General features: G+C 40.5%; 1 protein-coding gene across 6 annotated transcripts in view; it reads left to right on the top strand.

Moving 5' to 3' along the window:
• CHN2 (chimerin 2) overlaps window positions 1-5,945 on the top strand; it is a 321,473-nt gene extending 315,528 nt beyond the window's left edge. For all 6 annotated transcript variants that reach the window (XM_032758423.2, XM_032758428.2, XM_032758432.2 and 3 more), the window contains 2 exons: window positions 990-1,095; window positions 4,206-5,945. In XM_032758423.2, coding sequence (XP_032614314.1) covers window positions 990-1,095; window positions 4,206-4,377 — 278 coding nt within the window. In that variant the 3' untranslated portion in view covers window positions 4,378-5,945. The remainder of the gene's footprint in view (window positions 1-989; window positions 1,096-4,205) is intronic.
• Window positions 5,946-27,059: the final 21,114 nt, after the last annotated feature.

Genomic DNA, 27,059 nt, shown 5'->3' with positions numbered 1-27,059 from the left:
CAGGAAGAGGCAAAAGTGACCAAAGGGAGATTCAGATGCTGAGACACATGACACAAGTCAAGCTCACTTTGAGGAAGTTTTTGCTTGTTATTGTTGTTGTTTTAATAAAAAAAAAAAAAAAAACCTTTAAAGGTTGAAAAGTTTAGGTATGCTGTTAAATATAGTAATGAGATACCTGATGGGGAGACACAAAAGCAGGCTGGGATCAGTGTGAGATGCACTCTTCAGATGAGCTGAGGCCCTGACCCCAGTAAGAATATTCCCTCCTTCTGGGGCCCTAGTGGTCCTGGCAAAGAAGGTTCTAGCATCTAGATATCCTCTACTCCAGGAGGAATAGCAGGAGGGTTTTCTTTGAGTAGCTGCCAGTACCTATCAGAGACCCAAAAGCCAGAAGCATGTACTCTTCCTCCCATTGTTAATGTGTCCAGTCTCCACTTCCTAACCTGGGCTGTGCACCGGGGTTAAGCATGCCAACGCTACGGTGAGAAGTGCCATGAGTGCAGGCTGAGTTGGGTGGCTCATTGCCAATGTCCTTGCCTTGTAAAATGTATTAGGTTGTAGAAGTCTGCCAGGGAAAGACTCATTAGACAACTTCAAGGGAATACTACTGTATGTGGTGCAGTTTAAATTAAAACTTGCAGGAGGGATATTTCTAGCAAATCTAGTGTTCAGAAGAAGGCAAAGCACAGTCTGCACATATGCTCCCTGACTGTATGCATTCTGCTGGCTTACAGATTCATGGAGGGCAAGGACAGTGTCCAGCCTCTGGCCACCCAGAGGACATTCAATAAGCATGTGGTGCTCAGCCTCAAACACTTTCTGAATGACACAGGACACCAACAAATTGATTAAGTGAAACAGTGCTTGGATTGCATGAATTTATTAGAATCCTTCCCCCACTTCTGGCTTAAACAAAAGCTTCTTGTTACTTCTCTGAAAACTTGAATGCCACACTCTGAACTAATACCCATCATGTGTGAACTTCACAGAAATCTCCAATGCAGATGAGAGGCTGGAAGCCGTCCATGAAGTGCTGATGCTGCTGCCTCCTGCCCACTATGAAACCCTCCGGTACCTAATGATTCACCTCAAAAAGTAAGCTCATGCTTCATGCACAAAGCCTGCTCTGCTCCTAGAGCGGTTAATGCATGAGGAAAAGTGGACAGCATTCCTCCCCAGCCCACTGAGGGGACTAAGCCTCCAGCCCCAGCCATAACTGCTGGAGTTTCACTGTGCCAGGAACCACCCCAGGCACTTTCAGTGTATCATCCCTATGAAAGGGGCGCCACTGCGGTGGCTCATGCCTGTAATCCCAGCACTTTGGGAGGCCGAGGCAGGTGGATCACGAGGTCAGGAGATTGAGACCATCCTGTCTAACACGGGAAACCCTGTCTCTACTAAAAATACCAAAAAATTAGCTGGGTGTGGTGGCGGGCGCCTGTAGTCCCAGCTACTCGGGAGGCTGAGGCAGGAGAATGGTGTGAACCCAGGAGGCGGAGCTGGCAGTGAGCCGAGATCGTGCCACTGCACTCCAGCCTGGGCGACAGAGCGAGACTCCATCTCAAAAGAAAAAAAAGAAAGGGGTGCCATTAGGGGCCTTGTGTCACTCGTGAGATTGCTGACACTTGGGGAGGTTACATAGCTGATTTGAAGAGGTGAAGGCAGGATCCCAGGCAGGCTGATGCACAGCCTTTAACTACTCTGCCTCTGTGTCTGCATCTTCATCTGACACAAGCCTTGTACTCTGTGTCCTATTCATCCCCCTGTTGCTTGCCCCTTTCCAGGCTCCTGAGCCTGCCTGCCTCCTGGGAGAGCACACTCCCAGCCTGATCTCTTATTTTTCTGGATGTGTGAGTTCTCTCTCATTAAGTGACAAATTGCTCCCAAAACTTAGTGGCTTAAAACAGTAAACATTTATTATATCATAGTTTCTAAGGGTCAGGAATCCAGGTGTGACTCAGCTGGCTGCCTCCAGTTCAAGGTCTGTAATGAGGCCACAGTCTTATCTGAAGGCTTGATGGGCCTGTAATCCCAGCTACTCGGGAGGCTGAGACAGAATTGCTTGAACCCGGGAGACGAAGGCTGCAGTGAGCGAAGATTGCACCACTGCACTCCATCCTGGGCAATAGAATGAGACTGTCTCAAGAAAAAAAAATTCACTCCTGAAGGCTTGATGGTGGTAGCATCCATCTCCAAGCCCACTCAGGTGGTTGCTGGTAGGATTCAGTTCCTTAAAGGCTGTTGGACTGAAGGCCTCACTCCCTCACCAACAGTTTGCCGGAGGCAACCCTCAGTTCCTTGTGCATTTCTCCATAGGCAGCTCACAAAAAGCCAACTGGCTTCTCTCAGAACAAAAAAGCAAGAGCACCCAATATGAAAGACAGTCTTTTTGTAACCTAATCTCAGAAGTGACATCCTATTACTTTTGCCATGTTTTATCTGTTAGAAGCAAATCAAGTCCAGCCCATACTTTAGGGGAAGGGATGCAGGGTATGAATTCCAGGAGGCATGAATCACTGAGGTCCATCTCAGAGAGTACCTGCCACACACAGAGCTGTCTGAGTGTGTGGGAGACAGAGATGGAGACGTCTGGATGTTTATGGGACACTAGAACCTCTGGGACACTATTCTCCCTAAACCTTGTGTCTCTCTCTTTCACTGCACATGTGTAATGAGGTCGATGAATTGGTGTTACAACATTGGAGGGATCAGGGCACATCTGTGTGCCTCTGTGTTTTTGAAAGATACTTGGCAGCAGCCCATTCTTTGATAAAATGAACCAAAAATTGTCTACATTGACCAGTTTACAGATCTACTTAGTAAGTGAAAAGAAGCAAACTGAGGACTGTATAAACAGTAGGTATTGAGGTTTTTATTTTTCTACCTTATAAGACATACGGTATTGTTGCTCAGATTCAGGGTGATTGATAGGTGATGGTAACATTTAGCCCAGAATATTCCCATTCTGATTAATTTATTGAATTTAGGAGTACAGGTAATTTTTAGATAATAAACTATGGGTGTCACATCTGGCTTTCAATTAGCTGTAAAATATTTATTGTGATCAATATCCAGTTGTTACAGTTTGGAAGGCAAAGTACCACTACCAGAAAAAATGCTGACACCTTTCAGCTGAACCTTAAATGCCAATAATACTGTATCTTTATCACAGTGGGTTTGCTAGCCATCTTGTTTGGTGAGGCATAGTGCCTGACTGAAGAGGAAACTGTGAGCACTTTGATGGTGAGAAATGTCCTCTTTCCAACCTTCTTAGCTTTGTGGCATGTACATGACACAAACTGGGTTGACCTTAAAATAATACTAATAGCTAATCCTAATGAGTTATAAGGAAATAGACAGAAACTGATGGCTTTCTACGCACAACCTAAACACATTTTAATTATATTTTGCTCTTTTTTGGAGAACCCACTCCCTTTTACATCTATTATGAACATTCTAAAACTTAAATTTGTGAAAACAAAACTCTGGGAGATTATAATTTTATTCCATGAGGAAGGTATTAAACCAACTTTGCAGTTTGAATTTTATTCTTAAAGGCTCTGCAGTTCTTAGCTGGATGTCGAAATGATAATTTTTAATTTCAACTACTGTAGACCTCATCCTGTAGGAACTAGAAATAATGTCCAACTGCCTTCCAATTTGGCAACATTCCAGCCATTCCCCCACCCCATGATAATGGTCTGGCTCTTCCAAAATTCATGACAGCCCATTCTACACATAACCTTTCTCCTCTGGCACCAGTCCTCCCAGCAGACAGGGATCCTGCCCTTCCCTTCCCACTCTCCAGCATACAGACCAGCAGGAAGCACAAGAGGGGAAAAAAAAAAGCCTTCTGTATAAGGCCTATGAAAGGACCATGGGCCAGCCTCAGAAGCTGCGGCCCCTACAAACCAGTATTCCTTAAATGATAGTTCCACATTTACTTAATAAGGAGGGCTAATTTTCTAATCTTAAAAATTGTGTTCCTGCCAGATTCACATAAGTAATTCATTTCCACCGGTGAAGGCAATGTCAACAATTTAAAATGAAAAATCAGTAAATTACCCTTCCAAAAATACCTTTCTGCTATTCTGATTCCCAATTTTTTCTTGCAATTTCCTGAACCAGAGATGTTCTTGGGACTTACATACATAATCAATCCTCAAGTCTCCATAATGTCTCTGTTCTATATGTTTGTTTTGCAGGGTTACTATGAATGAAAAAGACAATTTCATGAATGCAGAAAATCTGGGGATCGTGTTTGGGCCCACTCTGATGAGGCCCCCTGAGGACAGCACCCTTACCACCCTGCATGATATGCGGTACCAAAAGCTGATTGTGCAGATTTTAATAGAAAATGAAGACGTTTTATTCTAGTCCATCAGGGAAATGAGCTGAATGGCCCCAGCCCCATCCAAGTTGACAAAGCTAAAGGAATAAAAACATTTCTTACCACTTGATTTGTTTTCCAAGCAAGTGCTAGAATTTGCTGGACTGCAGAGGATCGCCGAGTAGGGTACTGTGTCTCATAGACATGCGCCACCTCCACGTGAGAACAAGGGTGAAGGTGAGGGAAGCCCCTCACCTTGGGTCTTTTGCTGTGCCTCCTATGTATGTCTGGTTGGCTGGAAGAGTGATTAATACATCTTTAATTTATTAAAAAACAATGTAGACCTTTAAACTTCAGTCTTATTGGTAATAAAAGGGAACTTAATTCATAAAGGTACTTGATACAGTTACACATTTTCCACTTACAAAAAGTAAAATGTATTTTTATTTTAGCCACAAGAATGTTATTTTTAGCAAATAGAACTCAATGCAGGGCATTGGTTATTACCCTGTGTACCTTGTCCCTCATTTTGCTGTGACACCCTGAAAAAGTTGACCACGAATGCAGTATTATCTTGACATACCTCTGTCCTCCTCAGTGCTTTTCAATGAAATTTCACCTGCCCCTTGTGTTCCTGCTTTTGATAGTTTTTGCACTTAAGCACTGGCATTCTTCTATTGTATGGTATATATTTATAGCAATTGTAGGATGGTCTGAAATGTCCACAAACTTTCTATTCATACAAATTTTGTGAATTCCCAAAGTATGCTTTGGAATTGGTCATAGTCTTTTCGTATCATGAGTGTGTATCCCAGAAGATACAGAATGCGGTCATTTTACCTGAAATTATTTGAGAACACTGGATGTATCTGGTCTGTGTAAAAAGTTAGCACTTTCCCTCTTTTCTTCCCGGCCAAGCCCTCTGAATTCATCTGTTAATATCGAATTGTATTTTTGCCACATTTCTGTATTGGTGAAAAGCGAATCTGCAGAATAATTGTCAATGTTTTTCATTTTTGTTTTACAAACCTATTTTTTAAAGTGATAATAAGGTTGGTTTTTACCAAATATTTGTTCCTCCTTGACAAAAGTAGCTCTGTGTGGATAATATGATTTTATTACTACAGTTCCATTCACTTGGTTATATTTATCTTAGCATGAGCCTTTCACACCAAGATTTCTATATTTTGTAACATAGGTGAAACATTTAAAACATCAAAAACTGTAAATCTAGATTTTTAAAAAATCCAACTACAATGTCTTTTCCTTTGATTGAGATGATTTGTGTAAACTCACCAGTCTTGCTTTGGAGTGAGCAGAAGAGAATGACTATTTTGCGTGGAGCATCATCGTGTGACTGTTGACCTGGACAGTCCCAAGGGCTATGCAGATGGACTCCATTGGCACACGGAGGTCAGAATGGTTTGACCTCTTCCCTGCTATTATCCCTCCTCCCAACTGTACAGATTTGTTTGTTGTAGTTTATGTACTTCTTGATACTGTCAAAAAATTATCTGGAAATGGTTTTATTTTGTGAAGTGAACAATACTTTGTAATTTATGATAGTGTAAATGGAAGGCAAAGCATCACACGTATTAAATTCTTCTGTCTATTATTCTGGAGTATGTGCAAGAAAGTGGTTTGGAGGGGTGGGGTGGTGGATCGTGAAAACATTGTTTCCAGATAGATGTTGGCAACAAATTTTCAGTCATCACTGAAACACAATGAGAAAACAGCATCTCATCGAGTCCCCACTCCTTCTACAAGCTTCCTTCTAGAGAGCCTGCTTCAAGATTAAGGCCCTCAGGCTCCACATTCACTTTCCATAAGCCCCACTGCATGGAGGCATCATCATACAGAGGTGAACTGTTTAGGGCAAATCACCCTAGGCCACTCGGAGGGTAGCAGAACAAGAATTTTAAAGTCAGAAAGCCCTGAGTTTGATCCCAGATCTGTCCATTTAGTACTACCTGCATATAACCATGGGAAGTTTGCAGCTCTGAAAAACTGAAGATGATAATCTGATTGTGACATCTTAAATGAAATTTATGTTCTAGGGTAATTAGTAATAGTCACTTCTCCTTATTAGAAGGGGAACGTATATAACGTGGAAGTAGGGATGAAGAAGCATAAGAAAAGGATTTGTCACAGGTTCAATCCAAGTCCAAATAGCACTAAAGGATATAACAGGCCTCTGTAATGGGTAATGAAGTTCACTTGACTCCTTTTCTCAAATGTGATTCCAACACTTGATCCCCTCCTCTTTAGTCTGAAGCCAGCTCACCCACACCTGTCTTCCCCACCATCTGGCAGCCTGACATGGCTCCCCTTACCTGGCTTGAAATTCCTGCTGTTGGAATAACTCTGGTAGGTAGACCATCAAGGAGGCAGCACTGTTTCCAGAAACCCACTGTTAAATTGTCAACAATTGAGTTGTGGGAAGTGGGACAAGAGCAGGGTTGGTGGGAGAATGCAGTGGTGAGGATGGGAGGAGACCCCTTTTTCTTTCTTCCATTGACATAAATGGGCATTCCAGATGACCTGGTCTCCACAGCTTGGAGGGGCTGCTGCAGATGTCAAGGATAACAGCCTAGAAGGTAAGAGAGAGGAAGAGAGAAGGTTAAGGGAAGCACAGTGAAGAGCGCATTAGAAAGAAACATACCATATAAATGAAGGATTGCCTGGGCTGTCCTGGCTCCTGTGAAAACCCAACTCAGCTTATAAATTCCCAAGTTTATCAATATCCAGTGTATAATCAGTCTTTTATTTTAAAAACATAACATTAACTTTTAACCAGTATGTATCAAGCATTTATTAATGAGCTAGGCACTGAATACTTGGAGGCGAGGAAAAGGCTTATTGCACTGGAAGAATTAAACAATAAAGTTAGTCTGGCTAGAGAGAGGAAACCGATCATGTTGAGGGTTTTGGACTCTAAGGGGAATGGGTACTACATATTTGCCTCCAGACACAGAACGTAGGAGGTACCAGCCGTAAGGGCCATTTCCAAGGTCGGTGCTGTCTTTCTCTCTGCTCCACCATCCTAGGCTTGTTATTTCCCCTTGGGTTTTGCTCACATAGTTATAAGGAGGCTACAAAGACCACCAAGTCAATGCCTTTCTCTTCTTGTGTGTCCCATTTAACAGTGAGGAAAACTTTCCTAGGAGTCCCCTGTATGGTAGACAGCAATACCTGACAGCAATTACTTAAGCATACCCTGAGAATGATGCTGTGTGGCAGACACACCTGAATGTGTATTTGGACTTTTGAGGAACTGGGAGTGGCAAACCTGGAGATTACTTTCTCATCTATGAGGAACATCTGAGCCCCCGCCCTGTCCTATGGATCAAGACCCTTTGAGTTCAATGAAGGTTGCCAGCTGGAGTTTGTTAGGGGAAGGGTGCTAAGTGAAAATGCTCTATAAACTGCACGCTTTTTACAAGTGGCAGCGGTTCTGCCCAGCCTGCCACCGCTAGAACATGTGGTCCTCCTGTCCAGCCTGCTGTCACTGGACCGTGTGGTTCTGTCCAGCCTGCCACCACTAGACGACGTGGTCCTCCTGTCCAGCCTGCTGCCACTGGACCGCTCTGTATATAAGTTTCCCACTAATAACACTCTGTCTTGTTTACTGGCTCTGGTTCTTCTTTGGCCTCTTGAACCTGGTGCCATCCCTACTGAGGTTAATAGGGGTCCTGAATGACGTTCCCCAACACACAATCCCTTATATTGGCCAGAACTGCATTGCACACATGTGGCTAAACCAATCACTAGCAAGGGGAATGAGATCACCAGGATTAGTTTAGATCAGTGGTTCACAACGTGAGATCCCTTGATCAGCAACAGCATGAACTGGGACTTGTTAAAAAGGCAAATTCTCTTGCCTGACTCACTGAATCCAGGGGAAGGATTTTGCGATCTTTTTCTATCTTTCTTTTTTTTTTTTTTAACAAGTCTTTCAGGTAGTTCCATTGATTAAGCAATCAGGACTTACACCTGACCTGGGATTGGCTCCAACTTACTCAAGGTGTTTGGATACCTGAAATGAACCAGGACTCATTAGCAAAGAAAGGGGCTTTGCAGCACTGTGAAGGTTGTTCAGATTCTCAGAAGTGGTAGAGAACTTTCCCCACCCATACACTCCTCCCTTCATGACCAAGATCTCCATGGGCCCCACCCCTATAACCATATTACCAACTCTGTTTCTAATGTAACACTATCTAAACTATAAGCTTCATGAGGACTGGAATCCAATCTGCTTTGCTCACCAGCCTACCCAATCCTTAACCCAGCACTGTGCTAGCACACAGTAGCCAACCCCAAACTTTTATAAATTAATGGCTTGTTCCTTCTACAAATACTGCACTCAAATGTCCCATCTTTGTGTGGTAGTGGAGGGGAATACTTTGAGAAGCAGATTCTGAAATGCACACTATTGTCTGTCGTTTAGAGCTGTGGCTAACATCTGAACTCTTTGGTTATTGAAGCTTTCTCCTTGACTTTCTCCTTAACTCACTCTTCAGCATGTTCTTTCTCCTTTTCCCCAGAAGGAATGATTAAGCTTCAAAATAATTCAGTTTGAAGAATCTGAAGATCTACGTCTCTAGTTCAATTGCAGGTTACACAGATAATGGTAGATTTGGCTAGAATCTAGTGCAATGTAGACACGAGGAGGTCAAGTGCTGGGCCCAGACAGCCTCCTGTTAAATGGTAGCTCCATCTCTAATAGTGTGACTTACAGAAAGTTAATTTACTTTTTAAGTCTCAGTTTTCTTGTCATTAAAATACCAGTTCCTATTCCATGGAGCCTTAAGGTACTCTGTGGACAGCACTCAGCATATTTGGAGAACAAAGTAGGTAAGCAAATGCTTTTCTAAAATACGCAACAGCTTGGGGAAATGTTTGAGAATGCTTAACCATTAGTATCCCTTCTTCACAGTGATAAGGCACCATCACTTATGGCTGTCTAGCAAATCAGAGAGTTTCATGAATGGTAACTATCACTACCCAGTGAACTTTGGAAGTGAAGCCACACCTGTCCCATGCAGAGTGATATGGTGGAAAGAGTTCAGACATTAGCCACAGCTCCAAACATGGACAACAGTTAGTGTGCAGAAAGAACAGGCTGAAGGGTGAGTTAAGGAGGCCTAGTTCCAAATGTTAATAGCCTTGATCTGTGACTGAGCCAGGTCTTGTGGCTCTAAATCCAGTGTTCCTGTGGATGCATATCAAGTGTTCCTGTGGAGCACTGGCTTTAGAGCCACAAGACCTGGCTCAGTCACAGATCAAGGCCCCACTCACCAACCTCACAGGTCTATCACTGAGGCCGGAAGACATGCAGCAGGTGTGGAGGCTCCTTCACAAACCCTCACACCCCTTGGTACACCCTGTCCCGCATCCTCTGCTCAGGCTCCTCTGCCCAAACGTGGAAGTCCCTGATGCATCCTCCAAGGCTGCTTCTCACCCTACTTTCTCCCTAGCCAATCACATTCACTCTGGCTTTGAATGCTATCTGTCAACAAATCCAAATTATCCTCAAGATGCAGTTTGCTACCTAATGCACTGTGACAAATCCCTTCTGCTTAAACCAACTAGCATGTGATCTATTGCTTATGGCCAAGTTCCCTGATGAACATGCTAATCCCTCTGCCATTCAGCTCTTTAAAATCTTCACATCTGTCATACTTGCATGGCATTAAAACAATTTTAAAAATCAGAATAAAGGACTTGATCCCATTTATTCTTCCTCATTCCTTGGCACTTTTTATATTCTTACTGTGTATATTCAATCTATGCCATGTTTTATAGAAATGGTATCATACTCTATATTAACATTCTATAACTTATTTTTAATTCTCCGTATGTTTTTGAAATGTATCCATGTTGATACTCATAGACCTACTTCATTCATTTTAGCTGTTCTGAAATATTTTACTAAGTAATTTATCCCTCTGCTACTAATAGGTATTCAGTTTCCTTCTTTTCTATTGAAAACAGCATTTCCATGAATGTTTTTGTTAAAGTCTGCATGTGCTAGATTGGAATTGCTAGACTGTGAGGAATGCATATCAAAAGCTTTGCTAGATGCTCCCCAAAGTGACTGTGCCAATTTATACTCTCATCAGCAGTGTTCGAGAGTTCCTGTCTCTTTGTATCTTTATGAACACTTGGCATTACTCGACTTAAATATTTTGCTACTCTGTTGGCATAAAATGACATCTCTTTGTTTTAATTTGCATTTCTTTGATTACCACTAAAGTTGAGCATCTTTTCTGGTTTAATGGCCACTTAACTGTCTCTTCTATCAACTGGCCATTCATAACTTTTACCATTTCTCTATTGAGTTTTTTCTCTACATACTGATTTGTTGGAGTTCTTTATAAATTCCAAACTGTTTCTTGATCAATCATGTGCATTGCATATATCTTCTCCCAATATAAAGGATCAATTTTTTTATAGTTTAAGCTTTATGTTTCTTATCCTGACCCTTAAATCATAAAGGTATTTTTTATATTTTTTGTAAAAATATTCAAGTTATGCTTTTCACATTGATGTCTGAAATTTTGGTGCAAGGTAGGAATCTATTTTTTTCCATGTGAATACCAAACTGTCTTAGTGCAGCTCTGTTCAATAAATTATCTTAGTGCAATTTATTGAACAGAGCTGTGCTATCCAATACTGTAACTACTAGTCACATGTAAGCTTTTGAGCACTTGAAATGAGACTTGTCTAAATCCAGATGTACTGTACTGTGTGTATAATACATGCTGGATTTCTTTTCTTTTTTTTTTTTTCGAGATAGAGTTGTGGCTCATGGCTGTAATCCCAACAATTTGGAAGGCCAAAGCAGGTGTATCACCTGAGGTCAGGAGTTCAAGACCAGCCTGACCAACATGGAGAAACCCCATCTCTTCTAAAAATACAAAATTAGCCAGGTGTGGTGGCACATGCCTGTAATCCCAGCTACTCAGGAGGCTGAGGCAGGAGAATCACTTGAGCCCGGGAGGCGGAGGCTGTGGTGAGCTGAGATCGTGCCATTGCACTCCAGCCTGGGCAACAAGAGGAATACATGCTGAGACTTGGTACAGAATATGTCAATAACTTAATACTGATTACATGTTTAAATAATATTCCGGATATTTGGTGTTAAAATATATTATTAAAATTTATTTCACCTGTTTCTTTTTACTTTTTGAAATGTGGCTACTGGAAAATTTTAAGTTACAAATGTGTAGAAATACAAATACATTGTATTTCTATTGCACAGCTCTAGAATAGACCATCCTTTCTCCCAAAGGGAGAGGGGTCTCCTAATTTGTCATAATGGAATTTCTTTAATTGCATATGTCTGTTTCTGGACTCTCTTTTCTGATCTGTTAGTCATTTTATCTAGCTCTGTACCAATGCTACACTGTCTTTTAATTTTTATTACTTTATAATAAGTATTAAGATCTTATTCCCATTCTTGTTCCTCTTCTTCAAAATTGTCTTCGTTCTTATGTTTCACTCTCACATATGAATTCTAGGACCACCTACCTAGTCTAGTCTTTCCTATCATCACATCCTAACAAAACCTACTAGGATTTTGATAAGAATGGCATTTGATTTCTATTTTTAGAAAGAACAGACATCTCCCTTCACAAATATAATACAGCTCTCCTTTAATTTGGGTGTTTGTGCCCTTCAATAAGATTTTATAATTTTCTACACAAAGTGTATGCCCATATTTTATAATATTTACTCCTAGATACTTTATAGTTTCTGTTGCTGCTGTGAATAGATTGTTTCTCTCATATACTTTATAATGGGTTATTACAAATATTAGGAACACTGCTTATTTATATAAATCTTATCTCTAATGACCTTGCTGAACTCTATTAGTTCTAAATAATCTCCTTGGGCTTTTTGTGTAATCATATTGCCTGCAAATATGGACAACTTTGTCCCTTTCCAATTATCATACTTGTTAAACATTTTATCTTTTTAACTGACCCATACTAATTGTACATATTTATGGGGTACATAGTGATGTTTCAATATGTACAAAATATAGTGATCAACAGACCAACAGCTAGTATCACACTGAATGGGGAAAAACTGAAAGCCTTTCCTCTAAGATCTGGAACACAACAGGGATGCCCACTGTCACCATTGTTATTCAACATAGTACTAGAAGTCCTAGCTAGAGCAATCAAACAAGAGAAGGAAATAAAGGGCATCCAAATTGAAAAGAAAGAAGTCAAATTATCTTTATTTGTTGATGATATGATCTTATATTTGGAAAAACCTAAAGACTCCACAAGAAATCTATTAGAACTGATAAATTCAGTAAAGTTGACAATAGCTAATATTTGGAAGCAACCTAATTGCCCATCAACAGATGAATTGATAAAGGAAATGTGGTACATACACACAGTGGAATATTATTCAGCCATAAAAAGGAATGAGATCTAGTCATTTGCAACAACATGGATGGAACTGAAGATCATCGTATTAAGTAAAATAAGCCAGGCACAGAAAGACAAACCACATGGTCTCACTTTTTTGTGGGATCTAAAAATCAAATCAATGGAACTCATGGATACAGAGAGTAGAAGGATGGTTACCAGAAGCTGGGAAGGGTACTAGGGGACTGGAGAGGTAGGGATAGTTAATGGGTACCAAAAAAAGAAAGAATGAATAAGACCTACTATTGGATAGCACAATAGCATGATTATAGTCAATAACTTAATTGTATATTTTTAAATAACTTAAAGAACGTAATTGGATTGTCTGTAACTCAAAGGATAAATACCTGAGGGGATGGATACCCCATTCTCTATGATGTGCTTATTTCACATTGCATGCCTGTATCAAAATATCTCTTTGCTGTTGAGATGTTAGGGTTCCTTATATATTCTGGATATTAATCCCCTGTTGGATGAATAGTTTACAAGTATTTTCTCCCATTCTGTAGGTTGTCTTACACTCGTTGACTGTTTCTTTTGCTGTACAGAAGCTTTTTAATGGACATAATCCCATTTGTTTTTGTTTTTGTTGCCTGTGCTTTTGAGGTCTTACTCATAAAATATTTCCCAGAACAATATCCTGAAGAATTTCCCCATGTTTTCTTCTAGTAGTTTTATAGTTTTGGGTCTTACATTTAGGTCTTTAATCTAGTTTGAGTTAATTTTGTATATAGCAAGAGGTGGGGGTCTAGTTTCATTCATCTATATATGGATATCCAGTTTTACCAGCACCATTTATTGGAGATACTATTCTTCCCCCAAGGAATGTTCTAAGCACCTTTGTCAAAAATCAGTTTGCTATAGATATGTCCATTAATCTCTGGGTTCTCTGTTCTGTTCTGTTGGTCTATGTGTCTTTTATGCCAGTACCATGCTATCTTGATTACTATAGCTTTGTAGTATATTTTTAAGTCTGGTAGTGTGATACCACCAGCTTTGTTCTTTTCACTCAGAATTACTTTAGCTATTCCCCAAATAAAAGATCTAGACTAACTGAATGGATTAAAAAACAAGACCCAAATATATGCTGCCTATAAGAAATACACCTGTAAAGACACACATAGACTGAAAGTGAAGGGATGGGAAAATATATTATACACAAACAGAAACCAAAAGTAAGCAGGAGTAGCTATACTTAGATAAAATAGACTTTAAGCCAAAAGCTATTTAAAAAGCGAAAAAAGGATATTATATAATAATAAAGGGATCAATTCAGCATGAAATACAACAATTAAAAGTATATATACACACCCAATACTGGAGCACCCAGGCATATAAAGCAAATATTATTAGATCTAAAAGGAGAGAAAGACCCCAATATAATAATAACTAGGGACTTCAACACCCCACTCTCAGCACTGGACAGATAAGCTAGGCAGAAAATTGGCAAAGAAACACCGGAATTAAATTGCACCACAGAACAAATGGACCTAAGAACATTTCATCCAACAGCTGCAGAATACACATTCCTTTTATCAGCACATGAAACATTCTGTAGGACTGACCATATGTTAGGACACAAAAGAAGTCTCAATAAATTTTTAAAAGTTGAAATCACATCAAATATCTGATGACAACAGAATAAAATTAGAAATCAATAACAAGAGAAACATTTGAAACTATACAAATAAGTGAAAATTAAATATGCTCCTGAGCAACAAATGGGTTAAGAAATTGGGAAGGAAATTTAAAAATTTCTTGAGACAAATAGAAATACAATATACCAAAACCTATGGGACACAGCAAAAGCCGTATTAAGAGGCAAGTTTATACCAATAAATAACTACATCAAAAAAGTAGAAAGACTTCAAATAAATAATCTAAATCACACATCTCAAGGAACTAGCAAACAAGAACAAAGTGAATGCAAAATTAGTAGAAGGAAAGAACTAATAATGATCAGAGGAGAAATAAATGGCATTGAGACTAAAAAAATACAAAAGATCAATGAAACAAAAAGTTGGTTTCTTGAGAAGATAAATGAAATCAACAAACTATTAGCTAGATTAACAAAGAAAAAAGAGAGAAGACACAAATAAATAAAATCAGAAATGAAAAAGGAGATGTCACAATGGATACCACAGAAATACAAGGATCATTGGAGATGATTATGAACAACTATACACCAATAAATTTGAAAAGCTAGAAGAAGTGGGAAAAATCCTAGACAATACAACCTACAAAGAGTGAACCAAGAAGAAACAGAAAACCTGAATAGACCAATAACAAGTAATGAGATTGAATCAGTAATAAAAATTGTCCCAACAAATAAAAGCCCCGGACCACATGACTTCACTGCTGAATTCTACCAAGATTTTTAAAAATAATAAAAAATATTCTCAAACTATTCCAAAAAAGTTGAAGAGGAGGGAATTCTCCCTAACTCATTCTATAAGACCAGCATAACCGTGATAACAAAACCAGACAAGGACACAACAAAAAATTTATAGGCCAATATCCCTGATGAGCATAGATGCAAAAATCTTCAACAAAATACTAGCAAACAGAATCCAACAACACATAAAAAAGATAATACATCATGATCAAGTGGGATTTATCCTAGGGATGCAAGGATGGTTCAACAAACACAAATTAATAAATATGGTACATCACATCAACAGAAAGGACAAAAAGCATATGATCATCTTAATAAATATGGTACATCACATCAACAGAAAGGACAAAAAGCATATGATCATCTCAATAAATGCAGAAAAAGCATCTGATAAAATTCAACATTCCTTCATGATGAAAACTCTCAATAAAAAGGAAGTACTTCAACACAATAAAGGTCGGAGATGATGGATTTACAGCTAACAACATACTCAATGAAAAGCTTTTTCTCTAAGACCTGGAAGATGACAAGATACCCATTCTCACCACTCTTATTCAATACAGTACTGGCAGTCCTACCAGAGCCATGGGCAAGAGAAAGAAAAGGCATATGAACTGGAGTGGAGGAAGTCAAAATGTCTCTGTGGATGACATGATCTTGTGCACTGAAGAACCTAAACACTCTACCAAAAATCTCTTAGAACTGATAAGCAAATTCAGTAATGTTGCAGGATACAAATTAACTTATAAAAATCAGTAGCATTTTGGCCGGGCGCGGTGGCTCACGCTTGTAATCCCAGCACTTTGGGAGGCCAAGGCGGGCGGATCACGAGGTCAGGAGATCGAGACCACGGTGAAACCCCGTCTCTATTAAAAATACAAAAAATTAGCCGGGCGTGGTGGCAGGCGCCTGTAGTCCCAGCTACTCGGAGAGGCTGAGGCAGGAGAATGGCGTGAACCTGGGAGGCGGAGCTTGCAGTGAGCCGAGATTGCGCCACTGCACTCCAACCTGGGGGACAGAGCGAGACTCCGTCTCAAAAAATTAAAAAAAAAAAAAAAAAAAAATAAAAAAAAAAAAAAAAAAAAAAATCAGTAGCCTTTTATACACAAAAGACAAACTAGCTAAAAAAGAAATCAAGAAGAAAATTCCATTTATGATAGCAACAAAAAAGTAAAATACACAGAAATAAATTTAACCAAGGAGGGAGAAGACCTCTACAAGGAAAGATACAAAACACTGATGAAATAAATCCAAGAGGATACAAACAAATGGCAATACATCTCATGCTCATGAATCAGAATAATTAATATTGTTAAAATGACCATACTGCCCAAAGCAGTCGACAGATTCTATGCAATCCCTATCAGAATACCAGTGACATTCTTCACAGAAATGTTTAAAAATCCTAAAATTCATATAGAACCAATTCTCATACTTTTTATTTCTTCTCTTCTTAATATAGTGTCTAGGACCGCTAGAGATGAAAGCAGCCATCCTCACCTTGTTTCTGACTTAAATGAGAATATAGCTAAAGTTTCATCATTAAATGTGATATTTGTTGTACTTTCTACACTAATGATTCTCAAACATGGTGTATGTCAGAATCACTTCAAGAACTAAAAAGAACACAGATGCCAGGTTTGTTGAAAAAAGAAAGGGCCTGGACCTTTGTATTTTTACCAAGCTTCTCAGGTGATTCTGTTACCCAGCAAAGAACTATTTCTTCTAGTTCTAAAGAAATAATCTTTTTTAAAAAGCACACATGGGTGGTGTTTTATTAAATGGTTTTTTTCTGAAATCTCTTAAGATGATCTTTAGGTCCTATTTTCTCTTTTACCCTGTTAAGCTGGTATGTTACATAAATAGATTTCTTAATGTTAAGCCACCATTGTGCTCCTAGGAAATTTTTAACCTGGTCATATGTAGTTTTTTTTTAATACGGTGCTTTAATATCTAGTGTGTTCTTCCTTTCTTTCTCTTCCTTTCATCTTTTAGAATTTACATCAAGCTTCATATGGGAAAGTGGCCTATAACTGTCTCTGAATAGCACCTATTCCATTTTTTGTCTCATAAGAGGAGTTGCGTAGCTTTCTCTATTGCTCTTTTTCTCTGAAACAGCTTTAATAAAACTGGTAAATTAGAATTAGGTTCAGCTGGAAATGGCAGACAAACCCAAATTGCAATAGATAAAACAAAATGGAAGTTGACGTCTCGCTCATATCAAATCCAGGTGGGTGGTGTTGGTCTGATATGGCAGCTGCATACTCATCAGGGACCCAGGCTCCTTCTGTCTGCTTGTTTGTTGCCCTGGAGATCTCCCACCTGTGGTTCCTTCACACAGCACTGCCTTCTCCTACAGGCTTCATGAAACCGTCTTCACAATCCTGGCTTCCAACAAACATGGCCCTTGCCTACCACCCCCAACATCTTTCTCTGCTAGAATTGCTGGACCTAGCTAGATTGGGTCCCTTTCACATCTAAGCAATCATCAGGTTCCACTCAGCCCACAGTAATGCATACACCTCTACCACACCATTGGTAGAGGGCAGCTCACTCCACCGCAGCCCTCTCTACTCACCCTACCAGTGTTGGGTAGCCCTTTACCTTTAACCCTTCTGGGCATGAGTCAGGTATCTCTTGACTCCTTCCCTTCTCTTGCACACTATATGCAGAGCATCAGCAAAGCTTCTTGGCTTTACTTCAGAATATCTTCACAACCTTACCACTTGCCCCATCTCCACTGCCACTACTCTGGTCCAAGTCACCACTGTGTCTCACTGGACACCTGTAACAGCCTCCTAACTCAGCTCCTTGCTTCTGCCCTTGCCTCTCTCCAACTCCCCATCCCACTCCTAAGAGTCTATCCCAGCACAGCGAGTAGAGGGATCCTGTTAAAAGCTATCGTAAATGTCACCGCTATGCCTAAAACCCTCCACTGGTTTCCCATCTTACTCAGAATAAAAGTCAATGTCTTTTGGATGCCCCAGGCCTATGTATGTGACTTCTCTAGATCTCCATAAATTCTCTCTACCTCCTCTCATACTACTATGGCCTCAGCTCACTATATTTCAGACTTGCTCGGGCCCTTTTGCTGTTCCTTCAACATGCGAGGCACACTCGAGTCCTGGGGGAGTTGGCCATTACTGTTCCTTCTGCCTGGAACGCTCTTTCACCATTTATCTGAGTGGCTACTTCTCTTTCCCTCTTCAGGTCTGTGGAACTAAAGCTTGGACACACAGCAACATGCATCACCCATTGCGGGCTAGAACTCATAGTCAGAGGGATCAGCAAAAACAGGGTCTCCTTCTCTGCATACCCAGTAGAGACGCATCCTAGGCAGAGGCCCAGATGGATACACCACTGGAGTTGGCTGCAGGACATGGAACTCCCCTGGGTTGCTCTCCTTTTTATAAGGCAAAGGTGAGAGTGGCTTTGCAGGAAAGAAATAAAAATTTTAGACCCAGGTGCCAAGTATTCCAAGCTTGGTTGCCACATGCTTAAGGAAAGTTCTACAAAATGCCAGCTTGCCCAGCACTTAGAATTCTTAGAGGCTCCTGATTCAGTGAGAAGCTGAGTCCAAGCACAGTCCCTCCCAATATGAGAAAGAGAGGGAGCCCTGGAGTCATCACTAGACAATCCTGTTTATTCCACTGGGAGTTGTTTGGAGGTTTAACTTCTTCTTTTGAAATAATTCAAATTTGGAAAAGTAGTACAGAGTCCAGAGTAACCTTCACCCTACTTCCCCAGTGGTGACATTTTGCATAATTATAGTACATTATCAACACCAGGAAATTGACCAGTTCACAAGACTACAGACCTTACTCAGTTTTCACAAGGCTTCAAACCTATACCCACGTGTGTGTGTGTGTGTGTGTGTGTGTGTGTGTGTGTGTGTAGTTTTATGCAATTTCATCAAATGTATAGATTTATTCATCTACCACCACAATCAAGATATAATCTGTCCAGGCATTCTGGCTCACACCTCCAATCTCAGTGCTTTAGGAGGAGGCCAAGGCAGGAGGATCACTTGAGCCCAGGAGTTAGAGACCAGCCTGGGCAACAGCAAGACCCCATCTCTACAAAAAAAAAAAAAAAGTCAGGCATGGTAGTACACACCTGTAGCCCCAGCTACTCAGGGGCTGAGGTGGGAGGATCACTTGAGTCCAGGCATTTGATGACACAGTGAGCTATGATTGTGCCACTGCACTCTAGCCTCAATGTGGCACTGATTATCACAGGTGAGTGGATCGCTGGGGTCATGAGCCATGATCCAAGAAGCATGGGGTTGCCAAAGGTCAGCCTTAGGGTCATGAGTGTTTCCTCATGGAGTCAACCTGAATCCCAACCAGAGATGGGTTCTCTAGGAGGGATGCTCCTAGGAAATCTGGATCCTATGCATATAAAATCTATCACCACAACAGCATTCCTTCCTGCTCCCTCTTTGTATTCATATCCACCCACTACTGTGCTCCCCATCCCTGTCCCCTAGCAACCACTAACATCTGTTCTCCAGACCTACAACTTTGTCATTTTGAGAATGTTATATAAACAGATTCAAACTCTATGAAACCTCTCAAGACTGGCTCTTTCTCACTCAGCATAATTTTCTGGATATTCAGTCAAGCTGTGGCTTGCATCTAGAGTTTGTTCCTTTTTTATTGCTGAGACGTACTTCCCAGGATGGCAATACCACAGTTTGTCTCATTATCCCTTCATTGAAGGATATCTGGATTGTTTCCAGTTTGGGGATATAATGAATAAAGGGACTACGAACATCCCTGTACAGGTTTGTGTGTGCATCTCTGCATTAGTCTGTTCTCACACTGCTATAAAGAAATACCTGAGATTGGGTAATTTATAAAGAAAAGAGGTTTAACTGGCTCATGGTTCCACAGGCTGTACAGAAAGCATGGCTGGGAAGGCCTCAGGAAACTTACAATCATGGCAGAAGGCAAAGGGGAAACAGGCACATCTTACTCAGCCAGGGCAGGAGGTGGAGAAAGGAGGAGAGGTGCTATACACTTTTAAAAAGCCAGATCTTTTCCTCCTCTGTTCCAAGATGGCCGACAGGAACAGCCCCAGACTGCAGCTCCCAGCGTGATCAACACAGAAGACAGTGATTTCTGCATTTCCAATAGAGGTACTTGGTTCTCACTGGGACTGGCTGGACAGTGGGTTCAGCCCACCGAGGGTGAGCCAAAGCAGGGCGGGGCATCACCTCACCCAGGAAATGCAACAGGTTGTGGGATTTCCCTTTCCTAGCCAAGGGAAATTGTCACAGACCATACCTGGAAAATGGGGACATTCTCGCCCAAATACTGCACTTTTCCAACGGTTTTAGCACATGGCACACCAGGAGATAATATCCTATGCCTGGCTTGGCGGGTCCCACACCCATGGAGCCTTGCTCACTGCTAACGCAGCAGTCTGAGATTGACCTGCAAGGCAGCACCCTGGCAGGGGGAGGGGCATCCACCATTGCTGAGGCTTGAGTAGGTAAACAAAGCAGCCAGGGAAGCTCCACCTGGGCGGAGCCCACTGCAGCTCTGCAAGGCCTGCTGCCTCTGTAGACCCAACCTCTGGGGGCAGGGCATAGCTGAACAAAAGGCAGCAGAAACTTCTACAGACTTAAATGTCCCTGTCTGACAGCTCTGAAGAAAGTTGTTCTCCCAGCATGGCATTTGAGCATGGCATTTGGCACCTGCAATTGAGGGACCTGACTCTTAGAAGGAAAACTAACAAACAATAGCATGAACATCAACAAAAAGGACACCTACACCAAAACCCCATCTGTAGGTCACCAGCATCAAAGACCAAAGGTAGATAAAACCATGAAGATGGGGAGAAACCAGAGCAGAAAAGCTGAAAATTCTAAAAACCAGAGCGCCTCTTCTCCTCCAAAAGATCTCAGCTCCTCACCAGCAATGGAACAAAGCCGGCCGGAGAGTGACTTTGATGAGCTGACAGAAGCAGGTTTCAGAAGGTCGATAATAACAAACTTCTCCGAGCTAAAGAAGGATGTTCAAACCCATCGCAAGGAAGCTAAAAACCTTGAAGAAAGATTAGACGAATGGCTAACCAGAATAAACGGTGTAGAGAAGACCTTAAATGACCTGATGGAGCTGAAAACCATGGCATGAGAACTATATGACACATGCACAAGCTTCAATAGCCGATTCAGTCAAGAGGAAGAAAGGGTATCAGTGATTGGAGATCAAATTAATCAAATTAAGTGAGAGGAGAACAAAGCCTCCAAGAAATATGGGACTATGTGAAAAGACCAAATCTAGGTTTGATTGCTGTACCTGAAAGTGATGGGGAGAATGGAGCTAAGTTGGAAAACACTCTGCAGGATATTATCCAGGAGAACTTCCCCAATCTAGCAAGGCAGGCCAACATTCAAATTCAGGAAAGACAGAGACCACCACAAAGATACTCCTCAAGAAGAGCAACCCAAGACATATAATTGTCAGATTCACCAAGGTTGAAATGAAGGAAAACATGTTAAGGGCAGCCAGAGAGAAAGGTCAGGTTACCCACAAAGAGAAGCCCATCAGACCGACAGCGGATCTCTCAGTAGAAACTCTACAAGCCAGAAGAGAGTGGGGGCCAATCTTCAACATTCTTAAAGAAAAGAATTTTCAACCCAGAATTTCATATCCAGCCAAACTAAGCTTCATACGTGAAGGAGAAATAAAATCCCTTACACACAAAAAAATGCTGAGAGATTCTGTCATCACCAGGCCTGCCTTACAAGAGCTCTTGAAGGAAGCACTAAACATGGAAAAGAACAACCAGTATCAGCCACTGCAAAAACATGCCAAACTGTAAAAACCATCAATGCTAGGAAGAAACTGCATCAACAGGCAAAATAACCAGTTAACATCATAATGACAGGATCAAATTCACACATAACGATATTGACCTTAAATGTAAATGAGCTAAATGCTCCAATTAAAAGACACAGACTGGCAAACTGGATAAAGAGTCAAGACCCATCAGTGTGCTGTATTCAGAAACCCATCTCACGTGCAGAGACACAAATAGGCTCAAAATAAAGGGATGGAGGAAGATCTACCAAGCAAATGGAAAACAAAAAAAGGCAAGCGTTGCAACCCTAGTCTCTGATAAAACAGATTTTAAACCAACAAAGATCAAAAGAGACAAAGAAGGCCATTACATAATGGTAAAGGGATCAATTCAACAAGAAGAGCTAACTATCCTCAATATATATGCACCCAATACAGCAGCACCCAGATTCATAAAACAAGTCCTTAGAGACCTACAAAGAGACTTAGACTCTCACACAATAATAATGGGAGACTTTAACACCCCACTGTCAATATTAGACAGATCAGTGAGACAGTAGGTTAACAAGGATATCCAGGACTTGAACTCAGCTCTGCAACCAAGCAGACGTAATAGACATCTACAGAGCTCACCACCCACAAATCAACAGAATATACATTCTTCTCAGCACCACATCTCATTTATTCCAAAGTTGACCACATAGTTGGAAGTAAAGCAATCCTCAGCAAATATAAAAGAAGAGAAATCACAAAAAACTGTCTCTCAGACCACAGTGCAATCAAATTAGAACTCAGGATTAAGAAACTCACTCAAAACCACACAACTACATGGAAACGGAACAACCTGCTCCTGAATGACTACTGGGTACACAATGAAATGAAGGCAGAAATAAAGATGTTCTTTGAAACCAATGAGAACAAAGACACAACATACCAGAATCTCTGGGACACATTTAAAGCAGTGTTTACAGGGAAATTTATAGCACTAAATGCCCAGAAGAGAAAGCAGGAAAGATCTAAAATTGACACCCTAACATCACAATTAAAAGAACTAGAGAAGCAAGGGCAAACAAATTCAAGAGCTAGCAGAAGGCAAGAAATAACTAAGATCAGAGCAGAACTGAAGGAGATAGAGACACAAAAAACCCTTAAAAAAAAATCAATAAATCCAGGAGCTGGTTTTTTGAAAAGATCAACAAAATTGATAGACCACTAACAAGACTAATAAAGAAGAAAAAAGAGAAGAATCAAATAGACACAATAAAAAATGAGAAAGGGGATATCACCACTGATCCCACAAAAATACAAACTACCATCAGAGAATACTATAAACACCTCTATGCAAATAAACTAGAAAATCTAGAAGAAATGGATAAAGTCCTGGACACATACACCCTCCCAAAACTAAACCAGGAAGAAGTTGAATCCCTGAATAGACCAATAACAGGCTCTGAAATTGAGATAATAATTAATAGCCTACGAATCAAAAAAAGCCCAGGACCAGATGGATTCACAGCCTAATTCTACCAGAGGTACAAAGAGGAGCTGGTACCATTCCTTCTGAAACTATCCCAATCAATAGAAAAAGAGGGAATCCTCCCTAACTCATTTTATAAGGCCAGCATCATCCTGATACCAAAGCCTGGCAGAGACACAACAAAAAAAGAGAATTTTAGACAAATATCCCTGATGAACATCGAAGCGAAAATCCTCAATAAAATACTGGCAAACTGAATCTAGCAGCACATCAAAAAGCTTATCCACCACAATCAAGTTGGCTTCATCCCTGGGATGCAAGGCTGGTTCAACATACGCAAATCAATAAACGTAATCCATCGCATAAACAGAACCAATGACAAAAACCACATAATTATCTCAATAGATGCAGAAAAGGCCTTCAACAAACTTAAACAGCCCTTCATGCTAAAAACTCTCAATAAACTAGGTATTGATGGAACGTATCTCAAAATAATAAGAGCTATTTATGACAAACCCTCAGCCAATATCGTACTGAATGGGCAAAAACTGGAAGCATTCCCTTTGAAAACTGGCACAAGACAGGGATGCCCTCTCTCAGCACTGCTATTCAACACAGTGTTGGAAGTTCTGGCCAGGGCAATCAGGCAAGAGAAAGAAATAAAGGGTATTCAATCAGGAAAAGATGATTGTCCCTGTTTGCAGATGATATGATTGTATATTTAGAAAAAAGAGAAGATTGTCTCAGCCCAAAATCTCCTTAAGCTGATAAGCAACTTCAGCAAAGTCTCAGGATACAAAATCAATGTGCAAAAATCACAAGCATTCCTATACCCCAATAACAGACAAACAGAGAGCCAAATCATGAGTGAACTCCTATTCACAATTGCTACAAAGAGAATAAATACCTAGGAATCCAGTTTATAAGGGATGTGAAGGACCTCTTCAAGGAGAACTACAAACCACTGCTCAACAAAATAAAAGAGGACACAAACAAATGGAAGAACATTCCATGCTCATGGGTAGGAAGAATCAATATCGTGAAAATGGCCATACTGCCCAAGGTAATTTATAGATTCAGTGCCATCCCCATCAAGCTACCAATGACTGTCTTCACAGAATTGGAAAAAACTAAAGTTCACACGGAACCAAAAAAGAGCCCGCATTGCCAAGACAATCCTAAGCCAAAAGAACAAAGCTGGAGGCATCACACTACCTGACTTTCAACTATACTACAAGGCTACAGTAACCAAAACAGCATGGTACTGGTATCAAAACAGAGAGATAGACCAATGGAACAGAACAGAGCCCTCAGAAATAACACCATACATCTACAACCATCTGATCTTTGACAAACCTGACAAAAACAAGAAATAGGGAAATGATTCCCTATTTAATAAACGGTGCTGGGAAAACTGGCTAGCCATATGTAGAAAGCTGAAACTGGATCCCTTCCTTACACCTCATACAAAAATTAATTCAAGATGGATTAAAGACTTAAATGTTAGACCTAAAACCATAAAAACCCTAGAAAAAAACCTAGGCAATACCATTCAGGACATAGGCATGGGCAAGGACTTCATGACTAAAACACCAAAAGCAACGGCAACAAAAGCCAAAATAGACAAATGGGATCTAATTAAACTAAAGAGCTTCTGCACAGCAAAAGAAACTACCATCAGAGTGAACGGGCAACCTACAGAATGGGAGAAAATTTTTGCAGTCTACCCATCTGACAAAGGGCTAATTCCAGAATCTACAAAGAACTCAAACAAATTTACAAGAAAAAAACAACCCCATCCAAAAGTGGGCAAAGGATATGAACAGACACTTCTCAAAAGAAGACATTTATGCAGCCAACAGACACATGAAAAAATTCTCATCATCACTGGTCATCAGAGAAATGCAAATCAAACCACAAGGAGATACCACCTCACTCCAGTTAGAATGGCGATCATTAAAAAGTCAGGAAACAACAGATGCTGGAGAGGATGTGGAGAAATAGGAATGCTTTTACACTGTTGGTGGGACTGTAAACTAGTTCAACTATTGTGAAAGACAGTGTGACAATTCCTCAAGGATCTAGAACTAGAAATACCATTTGACCCAGCCATCCCATTAGTGGGTATATACCCAAAGGATTATAAATCAGGCTACTATAAAGACACATGCACACGTATGTTTATTGCGGCACTACTCACAATAGCAAAAACTTGGAACCAACCAAAATGTTCATCAATGATAGGCTGGATTAAGAAAATGTGGCACATATACACCATGGAATACTATGCAGCCATAAAAAAGGATGAGTTCATGTCCTTTGCAGGGACATGGATGAAGCTGGAAATCATCATTCTCAGCAAACTATCACAAGGACAGAATACCAAACACTGCATGTTCTCACTCATAGGTAGGAACTGAACAATGAGAACACTTGGACACAGGGCGGGGAACATCTCACACGGGAGCCTGTCATGGGGTGGGAGGCAGGGGAAGAGATGGCATTAGGAGAAATACCTAATGTAAATGATGAGTTAATGGGTGCAGCAAACCAACATGGCACATGTATACCTAAGCCACAAACCTGCACGTTGTGCACAGGTACCCTAGAACTTAAAGTATATATATATATATAGCCAGATCTTGCAATAACTATCACAAGAACAGCACCAAAGAGGAAATCCACCCCCAGGATCCAATCACCTCCCACCAGGCCCCACCTCCAACACTGGGGATTACAATTTAACATCAGATTTGCACGGAGACACGGACACAAACCATATCAATCTCTTTAGGATCAATGCCTGCAAGCGCAGCTGCTGGATTATATTTGCATGTTCAGTTTAAGAAATAGCCAAATTTTCCAGAGCCACTGTGCCATTCTACCCTCCCCCCAGCAATATGTGAGTGATCAAGTCTCTTCTCACCCTCAGCAGCATTCCCTGTTGACACTATTTTTTTATTGTAGCCATTCTGATCAGAGAATATTGCTATCTCACTGTAGTTCTAATTTTCAGTTCACTACTGATTTAGTGAGACAAGAACATCTTTTCATGTGCTCGTCATCTGTCTTTTTGCTTTAGTAAAATGTCTGTTCATATATTTTGCACATTTTATACTTGGATTATTTATTTTTTCACTGCTGAGTTTTGAGAATTCTTTGTATATTCCAGATAGAAGGCATTTGTCAAACATGAGGTTTGCAAATATTTTCTCCTGGTCAGTAGCCTGTCTTTCCATCTTCTTAGAGTCTTTTTCAGACCAAAAATTTTTTCCTTAATTTTGATGAAGTCCAACTTAAAAATTTTTTTCTTTTATGGGTCGCATTTAGTCATGTCTAAGAATTCTGCCTAGCTCTAGGTCCAGAAAAGCTTCCTATTTTATTCTCAAAGTTTTTCTGTTATACATTTTACACTTATGTCTATGATCTATTATAAATGTATAAATTGATGTTATATTGTATAATGTTTAGGTCAAGGCTCATTTTCTGTTTATATGTGTCCAGTTGTCTCAAGACCATCTGTTGAATCAACTATCCTTCCTTCAATGAAGTACTTTTGCATCTTTGCCAAAAATTAATTGGTCATATTTATTTTGGTCTATTT

This window comes from Hylobates moloch, unplaced genomic scaffold (assembly GCF_009828535.3).
Source record: "Hylobates moloch isolate HMO894 unplaced genomic scaffold, HMol_V3 SCAFFOLD_1, whole genome shotgun sequence".
NCBI lineage: Eukaryota > Metazoa > Chordata > Mammalia > Primates > Hylobatidae > Hylobates > Hylobates moloch.
This window is presented reverse-complemented; position numbering and strand designations above follow the sequence as displayed.